The 9846-nt window shown below is 42.7% G+C and overlaps 1 protein-coding gene across 1 annotated transcript; it reads right to left on the reverse strand.

The window, feature by feature from the left end:
• Positions 1-2029: 2029 nt before the first annotated feature.
• Positions 2030-9227, reverse strand: dselb (dermatan sulfate epimerase like b). The gene has a single exon (XM_033639186.2). It carries the CDS (start codon positions 8220-8222, stop codon positions 4566-4568), a length of 3657 nt encoding a protein of 1218 aa, XP_033495077.2. The 5' UTR covers positions 8223-9227; the 3' UTR covers positions 2030-4565.
• Positions 9228-9846: the final 619 nt, after the last annotated feature.

The following is a 9846-nucleotide window of genomic DNA, read 5'->3' on the forward strand; positions in this document are numbered from 1 at the left end:
TCTCCCAAATCCAAAAGCTAGAATGCTAAAACTCAAATGTGTGATGTCATAGAATAAAAGGTATGGAGCTGCTCCACAGACAATGAATTCGGAAAGATGTTATAGATGACGTTGAAAGCACCCAGAGGACTGTTCTGAGTATATGGGTCCATTTTCTGTTTCAGGGCTGAGAACACTACTGCAGAAAAAATAATAATTTAGGTATAAAAAGAAAACAAAACATTTTGTGGGTCCACAAAACCAGCCTCCCATTCAATGTCAATGTAGCAGCTCCAGACTTTATACTGTATGACATCACAAGTTTGAGACTTATTTCTCTAGTTTCTGGCTTTAACAGAGAGCAGCTCATGTTCACAAATATTAATTAAACTTCAGCCATGAAAATAACATATTGGAATTCTTAATTTAGGCGATGTTCTCCTTAAAGTAAATATACTATAAATTCACTGCCTGGTGAAGATAAATACCAGCTATAGAGAGCCAACCTGGCAATTGAAAGGTTGTTATAAATGATGGCTTGTTATTGATCTTTATAAAGCATCTGTGACTTATATATCCATACAGGAAGTAGTTACAAAGTTATTTTATGAGAGGGGCCACCACAAAATCTGATAACAGCTGTAACGCTAAGGGTCATGATTATGTATGGTTGTCTACACTACTAATCCTCTACATTTTGGTAAGACAATATTGTAGTTTTAACTCCACTACATGAATTTGACATTTCATTATTGGTAACTTTGCTGATCAAAGTTATTAATATTATAATATAAATTAATTGAGAAATTAAGATGTATTATTATAGATTACGCTTCCCAGCAGCATATAAAGAAAACTAAAATTAGCTTAAGATTTACCAGCTGCAATGTTGAAATGTGGATAGATAATGCATTAATAATTATAGTCCAGTAATAAATATACATTTTAAATGACATATTCAGTATACTGTGAACTTTTACACATTCTCTGATGGAATATATTTACATACACTGCACAAAACTGCACAGCTTTCTCATTCAAAAACATGTATATTTTATATATGTTATAGTATTTTTATAGAATTTCTTTTAATATCTTTATTGTATTGCTATTGCTATTGCTATTGCTAGGCAATTTGCCTGCAAGTGAAAAACCCACTTGGTAATAACCCTTTGTCTAATTTTGGTTAATCTGAAATTTGACATTCTGCCTAATGCTCACATTTAATGTCGGTACTTTCAGAATATTTTAAAGCTAAAAAAAACTTGTGGGTTTTTTTTCTTGGGTAAGAGCTTAAATACAGGATTTTTGCTTGTAACAGAGTATTTCTACACTACTAATCAAGTAATAGATCTGAGTACCATTTTTGTTAACTACCCTGACAAACTCGTCTATAAATCTGAATATTAATAATAAGATTATCTATGCACCAATATTTCTGGCACCCAGACTGAATCGAAACAGGCTACTTACAGTTCCATCGAGTGCAAGTCAGGACTTGTAGAAACCTCCCTTCCAAAGCACTCGCCTGAGGTTTTTCCCTTTTTTTTTTCAGTGAATAATGTGCCTCTGCATGGAAGGATTAGGCACAGAGGACCCTGCCAAGCATTAGAGTGTTACAGGAAGGATCAAGAACAAATGAGTAATGAAATGACTGACTCATTGAGACCAGTCAGAAGACGCGAGACACGGCATGTGCACTTTGGAAGGGCTGCTCGTGTTCGGGTCCCATCTCAGTCAGAGCGTGACAAAAGAATTTCCTGACATGTTTTTAATTGTTGGCTCCTCCTTGTCATGCACGTCACCCATGCAGGCAATTAGGCTCCTGTCATCCATGTCTAATAAAATGGAGATTTTGCTGCTGCATAAATGTGGCAGCACAGAGACGTCTGCAGAAGTTTTACTAGTGGGTTAGCAGTAACCATCGCAAAGGAGACTATTACGCTGTATTAACAGTAATTTAACATATCTGCAGCTAATGACGTTACATAATCACATGGTACATTCGCTTATTGAACAGGAAGTCAATCCGAACAAAAAGACTGGTTGATATATTTATGAATTTATTATTTTCTTTACATTATCTCAACCTCTTGCTCCAGAGCCCCACCGAAAATCCCTTATAAAGAAAATGATTGTAATTCAAGGCCACAGAAGCAAGGAACCATATCCCCACGAGCAAATACAAAACAGAGTTGGTAACAGGATTGCAACACCAAAGTGAAAGCATGTCTGCCAAGTCTACACATTCAAAGACCACAAACATCAAACGTTTTTTTTTTCCAAGCAGTCAAGGGTTTCAGTGTTCGTAGAGAAGAAAACAAACAGGACTGTTTCTAGCTGAGGAAAGACGGATATTTCCAAATGAGTACAGTATGGGTTTTTTGTGAGTGTACAGATGCAGTCGTAATCTGCATGTTACATGTGATCCATTTACAGTACAGAAATGTTTAAGCAAGACAGCATCAAAGCTTACTGACTGAGGAGCGTATATTTTCGCCCAGGCCAAAGAGCATAACATCACAGAGTAGAAATGGTCTCTGACTTTTTTTTTCTTTAACTATATTTAATATTCATCCCCTGCTCAGTCCAATGCTCGCTGAGCTCTCTCAAGACAAAGGCCCGAAAAGATCATTGGATATCTGATTGACCAAGACAGGAAATGGAAAGTGTTTGCATTTCCTTCAGGCCTTGAAAGTGAAGACAGCACAACAATAAAACACAGGGTAAGCCTCAGTTATGGCGTTCTGCAGATTAATATGAGTAGCTGAGGGGGATGCTTTGGAAATTGCTTTGACTAGAAATGTGTCAAGGCTGACAGGTTGTTTTTTCTTCAGTTTGATCCCTATTAAGCACTTCCCTCTGATCTAATTCAATAAATGCCAAAGGGAGTTATAATAATCATATTCATCCCTGATCCTTTGGGATATGTGTCTTTGGAACCCATAAATACTTCTAACTTTCTTTCTTCTACACATAATATCTTCAGAGGTTTATATATCTTCAGAGGTTTATATATCTTCAGAGGTTTTATGTTTCCGAGCTAATCGACTACATACAGTAAAGTTAGCTTTGGAGAATGCACTGAATCCCGCATACAATCAGAGGAGTCCCTGTGAAAGTGCTAAGCCGCCGAGCCATCGTGACATCTTTGAGCTTCAAATAAAAATCCCTCCACTGATGTAATGAAAATACAATCCATATCATTCATATGTCTATATTAGAGCAATAAAGCACAGCCTTTCTTTCTCTGCTTGGCAAAAGAGTTTAAAAATTGAGGCATTTTTTAAGTTTTAAAGGGAATAGCACGCCAAGTTCAGATATTAAAGGGATAGTTCCAATTTTTTGAGGTGAGCCTGTATGGGGTACTTATTCATAAACAGTATATTACATGCATTGCTCTCTTCACTGCCAGACTCTACTGAAAAAAACATGCATATGTGACTTTGCCAATTTGAAGACTTAGTTCAGATTCACCAAAGTCACACAATAACACAAATTAACTGACTGATTGAAGCAGTGGTAGACCAGCAACTCCTGTGTTCGGAGAGCTAAAATTACCCTTTTTTCTCAATGGAGTCTGGCGGCTTTTACAAGAGCAAAGGTGGGGAACTGAAGTCTAAATAGGCTGTCTGACAGAAAGGTAAAGCCATAAAAACACTCTCAGTATAGTGTTGACTCAAACTGATATTAGTTTTTTTAGGTGGGACATTTTATTTGGTGGTAAAAATATGTTTCATTGCCGACCCCCATCCATTGTTATATATTGCTTAGCTTCCGTGTCAGACTTCAGCCTGATTCTCCAAACTGGAGGCATTGCAACTGACATCTACTGTATGTAATACACTGACTATGGATAAGTACTCTATAAAATCCCACATCAAAAAATTCCATACTATCCCTTTAAATTCATAACAGCCAAATTACTCTTTGAAAATTCTCTCCCAAAGCTGCCAATTATAAGACTGTCAATAAAAACAATATTAAACAATATTAACAATCTTATTTCTTAATGAGCATCATATTTGTTCCAAACCGGTAAGCATCTCTTGAACCACCCCCACGTCCCGAGAAAAAAATAAATAATGCCACTAATAACAGATATAGATTTTGCACACACATCTCTCTAACATTAAAGATTAGTGAACAGAAAAACTCTCAATTCTCATCTTGTACTAAAACTAACAGTAAATAATCTTCACTATGAAACTGAGCTGTTGTGGGATGCTGCAATAACAGAACAAATTCAACTCTGCATGTAACACAGCAAAGGTCTAAGGTCTCACTCTATAAGAGAGTGCTACAAGTGAGTGTGAAGGGCGGCTGGGGGGGGAGAAAACAACACAAGCTCCCTTCCACCTATTTTAATGTTAAGTATTCCTCCCTCACAAACATCTGTTGCTGTAGTCTGTACAACACCCAAACAAACACAATAAAAAGACGGAAATGCTACTCAGTTTCTCCTCAAGTTGTGACATTATTTTTTAAAATTTAAGGTCAGTGCAAAGAAAAGAAAAACTTTACAGAACTCCATGGCAGCTACAGTAAACAAGACAGCTCAGTATCAGCTGACCAGCAGCAGCATGTTAACTGGCAAACCTGGTGTAACCCAGCCTCCTCATCACACTCCCACACACGTCCTCTATTAGTCTGATGTCTTTTCGAGGCATATTTTGTCTCCACATGTTAATGTTGGCTGGTGAAATGTCCCCTTCATACATGAGATTGTACAGGTTCGTGGAGGTGGTGAACAGGAGTTGGTTGAGGGCTGCGGGTGACACAGGCACCCCCAGAAATGTGTGTATGCTCTCTGCTGTTTCCTGCGGAAAGTTGACCACATCCTCGAACCTCACTTGGAGGTAGGACTCCTCTGGGAGGCTCTCGCTGACCCTCAGCACTGCTGCGGTATGAGCCAGCCACAGATGAGCCAGTATCAGGATGGGGTTTGTCTCTGAATGGGACAGCAGCCTCTGGATTATTTTAAATTCTGGCGCTGCAGCTGGGCACCCGTCACTGACAGCATCCTCCTTGAATATCAAGGAAAGGTGCTGCGGGATGTTTTTAAGGGAGTAAAGGCTGGGTTTGCTGTTATAAACCATGAGATAAATCCACGCTCGAGGGTCTCTCACCAAGTAGATTGTCCTCAGGGAAGATCCCACAACCTCCTGAATGAAAGGCAGTTTGAGCGCCCAGCTTCCACTCCGCATGTTGAGGACCACCCTGGCGTTAGGGTACTCCGCAACATGCCGTCTCATCTCCCTCACATACTCTGCATCTCTGTCCAGACTTGCTCTCAGTTTGCCCTTCAGCTCAGATGCCGGCTCCCTCCGTCTGGATCTTTTCTTTCTGTCCCTAGAGGGGCTAACTCTCTGGGGCTGTTTGACCCTGCTGCCCTCTACCAGCTGAATATTCTGCAGGTGCAGCTTGGTGTTGTGGACCAGCGAATGCAGCCAGCCCTGGATAATCTTAAACCGTCCATGCATGGCATCTGACCTTGACCACTCGCAGGCGTCGACCAGAGAGTCAAACTCAAACTCGGTCTCAGGAATATCCACGTGCTCGGTGGGGACTCTTATGTAAACAAAGTCCGAGCTGTTGTAGAAAAGGTGCTTGAGTATTTCTGATCCCGATCCGGGAAGGGTTGTTATGACGACAGTGGGGAGGGGGAGCCGGTGCTGCTCATACAGTCTGATTTGTTTGTTTACTTCGCTTTTGGCACCCGCACCTTTCCATTTTACCCCACAGAGAAGCTGATCGCAGCTGTTAGACACAAACAGCAGCTCAGCTATCCACAGAATGAGCACAGAGAGGAGGGCGTAACGCATCAGCCTGCCGAAGCAGACATAAAACTTTCTCTGCATGGTCAAAAATCCTATGGCCATGCAGAGAACAACCCCAGCTATCACATTGACTGTGAACCCAAAGTCAAACAGCTGATTATCACTGCTGATTTGTTTGGGGATCAGTTGAGTCCCAAGGCCATATCGAGTGATTTGATATCTATCCTCAACTTTGCAGTGACCTCCAAATCCTAAATATGCCAACCTCGCACCTATGTCTTTATAGTTTGTTGCAATAGAAACTATCCTCTCTGTGTTATTTACAGTTAAAGAAAGTCTCACTCCATTCTTGCTATTATCCACAAATCTACAGTTGGACACTTTGACATAAGGCCCATGTAAGACATATGCTACTCGACTGACTGTGCCTGCCATCGGAAAAGTGACATTGACATACTGAGTCCACCTCTTTTTAAACTCAGCCGCCTGCTCTGCCTCTTGTATCCGTGTATCAGGGCTGTGACCCTGGCTGTCGAACCAGAACATTTTATAATGAGCGTCCCACACATCCATCATGGCACCATTATACCTGTCCATGAATCTGAAAGGAACGTATTTAAAGTCAATGTCAAGATTGTGGAAAAAAGCACTGAGGGACTTCACAGGTGAATCACTCAACTTCTCTACGTGGTCAAGCACCAGCAGAGTCTGTGAGTTCAGCAGAACTAAAGCTCTGTACACACTCTTTAATCTCATAGCAGGGGAATAAGCTGATACCGCCTCCCCACTCACAAACATGGTGTCCCTGTGTGAGGAGGCGACAATCACCTCCCCTCTGGCATCACCCACCCCCTCATCAGTCCATCGCAGCCACTTAGCACACTCACCCAACTGACCCTCCCACGGATTGTTACACTGGCTGGTAGGAGATGGACTGAACACCAAAACATTGTTAAGATAGCTGTACTTTGGACCGTAAAGTGCTTCAGACACAAATACCTGCCCATTAGGAGCAAATGTGAAAGAGTTCTGATCAGGGTGCTCGTGACCTGGGTTAAAGCTGTTCCAGCCCTCCACCCAGGAGTAAGGCTTGTCATGGACAATGTCATAGACTGCACGGCCACCCAGCTTGCCAGACTTAAAGGACACAAAAGTATTACCCTGACCGTTCGGTAGCCCTGCCCCGTAGGTAACCACACCCCAGTTTGAGAAAATATGCATCCTCGCTTTTCCAAAGTCATGGGGAGGCTGCGGCATGAGGTGGGAGTTGTACCAGATGTACTCTGTGTGAAGTGTAGCCCAGCGCTGGGCGGACGACTGCCCCATGGGACCGTCTTTGGGTCGGTGCTTTCTAATCTGTTGAGCCAGCCAGTTTCCCGTCCCATTCCTCATGACGAATGCGTCGAGGAAAACGAGCTGGCTCTCCGGCCCATAAAACCAGTTGTAGTTGGAGTCAGCGATGCCGACAGTTCTCTGAAACCCCGGCAACAGAGTGGCGTAATAAAACCAGAAGTGTCCCCGCAGCCAGTTGTTCTGCAGGTTGTCAATGTTGAAATGGCGTTGAGCTAAGAAGACATACTGTGTGATGGACTTGGCTGTGTAGCTCCCATAGGCTACCCCCTCATCCAGAGACCCATCAACAACATGGTTTAAGAGAAACATAGTTTTCTCCATGTAGTTCACTGCCACTTGTTTCCAGATCATTGACTCCGGGTCGTTGTGTGATCCAACCACTATAGCACCAGTCAGGGTGGCTAATATGTTTGTGGTCTGATGATTCTGGAGATACTGTTTTCCCCATCCCCTGTACTTTGAGAGCTCAAACAGCTCCTCTGTCTCAGAGCGAATTTTCTTGAGGTAAACATCCCGCCGCCGCTCATCCAGGTAGGAGTAAATAAAGTCATAAGCAGTAGCAAACCCAGTGAGAGAGTGCGCCATGGGGACCTCATCGTTAGGGGCACTGGTTACCCTCCAGTCTGGGTATTCAGCCATCCTATCCATAAACTTGATAAGAAACTGCAGGGCAGCAGAGTCCTCTGGGCACAACAGGCAATAGAGAGCCAGGGGAGGCAGGTTGTTCCCATAAATCTCATTCCACTTGCTTGTAAACTCTGCATGTTTCACAGGGGGCATGTAAAAGGGGACATTAGACAACATGGTGAGCGCAGCAGCCCGGATGACTTTAAATATGTGACTGTGGGTGGTGGAGGACCTTTGCCTCAAGTGCAACACATCCACTTGGTTAAAATATAGGTTGGGATGGGAATCAGTAGACTGGAGTTTCCACTGCTTGGTCGCTCTGGCTTGTGTGAGCTTGACCTGCAGCAAGTCATCTGTAAAAATGTCTCTGTCTGTGGCATTGAAGACCCCCGAGAAAGCTGTCCCCACTGCAAACAGCGGGAGTATAAAAACTGAATACACAACCCAGTTCACTACCATGTTGCCGGGCATTTGGGGGTACATTTTACTGCATTTAGAAATGAGGCAACTGATTGTTTTCTTCCTTAAAAATGTTGTCGTAACATCCCATAACTCCAGAGTAAAAGTCCAGGTGGGATATATTTGTTGGAGGTGCAAGAGTTCAAAAAATTTATATTTTATAAGACAAGTGATGCAATATCAAAGTCCCATGCATGATAGCCAGGAAAAAAAACTTTAGTGCAAACACACACTGTCCACATCCACTTGTAACAATCTTGGAACACTTTGCAAAGGCAACAAAACGCATCACATTAAATATACATAAATGTCTGATGGTAGGAGCTTTCAGGTCTGTTTTGAATTTAAATCCAAGAGAAGAAACCCTGCACGCTCTCCTCCGTCCTCATAGTAATACGTGTGCTCGTGAAGACTGGCAATCTCCCCCCCTCGCGTGCGCCAGTAAGTCATATTGATCTCCTCCCCAAAACATTTCCTCTCGGACAAACATCAGTCAGCCCCAGTCTGTGTCCGGTCCAATCACAGCCACCCAAAGGCACCGTGTGCAGCCCGACCGAGCCGCAACATCCACGGACATGAACCTCAGCGAACAACGCATCTCCGCAGATAACATTGCTCGGTGTCCCCCGCTGCAGACTCCAAACTGCCTGCTGCTTAAAATTGCAAATCCTGATCGGGGAATTGATCTGTTTGCATTGTTAAATCCGGTAATCTCCTTCTTGTTGTAGCTCCACGCTTCTTATCTGCGCCGATTAGTATGGTGAAGTCCGAAAAGGAGGAAAGTTGTCGTCACTCCTCAAGTATTCAAAGAATGAGACATTTTTCGGCTTGTCCGCAGGAAAACAGTAACTCAGCCTCCCGGGTGATGGATAATCCACATGGAAATGTACTGTATCAGTCGGGATGTTTATGTATCCGCTGCCGATTGAGACACACATCTCACAAGTAAAGCTGTGTATGTGCGAATGATCTCCGGACGCGTCTCCGTTGTGTCTCCCCCCGACTGTTCAACACAGTCAGTTTGATTGTTTTTCCTGCACTGGATGGAAAATTTCCACTGTACAAACTGTAGAGGGAGCCGTGACTTCAGAAGCCCAGCCTCATCTCTCATGTGGAGAGAGTGGGAAGGCTGAATATTCATTTCATGAGATCTGTGTCTCTCTCATTACCGGTTGACTGATGTTAAATTCCTGCTCAACATTAAGACACAGGCTACACATGCAAAATCATACAAGCGATGATGAAATTAAAACACTCCTTTTTGCCTCAACTAAAAATATGCACTGTCCTTAAAATACACACAAGTTGTTGTTCTGTGCAGTAGGCACACGACTGATATTAAAGGGATAGTTCAACATTTTTTGAAAATACACTCAGATGACAAAATTGATGAATGAATCTACAGCCAGCAGCTCTGCCTCCAAATTTAGAGAGCAGTAAGGTAACTACAGAAACAGTAATATTACTCACCAGATGTAGACTGTGCCCATAGACCCGATTATTGTTAGTAAACTGTATGATGTTTTTCTGGTGGGTGGGACTTAGCTGGAGGCAAAACGAGCCCGGTCTCACTTGGAAGTTGTCGAAATCCAGTGCTTGGGTAGTGACTTGCGGTGTCTGGAACCAATGTAAAAAAAATGTGCAATGT

The sequence above is a fragment of the Epinephelus lanceolatus genome, chromosome 20, assembly GCF_041903045.1.
Source record: "Epinephelus lanceolatus isolate andai-2023 chromosome 20, ASM4190304v1, whole genome shotgun sequence".
Taxonomy (NCBI): Eukaryota; Metazoa; Chordata; class Actinopteri; order Perciformes; family Serranidae; genus Epinephelus; species Epinephelus lanceolatus.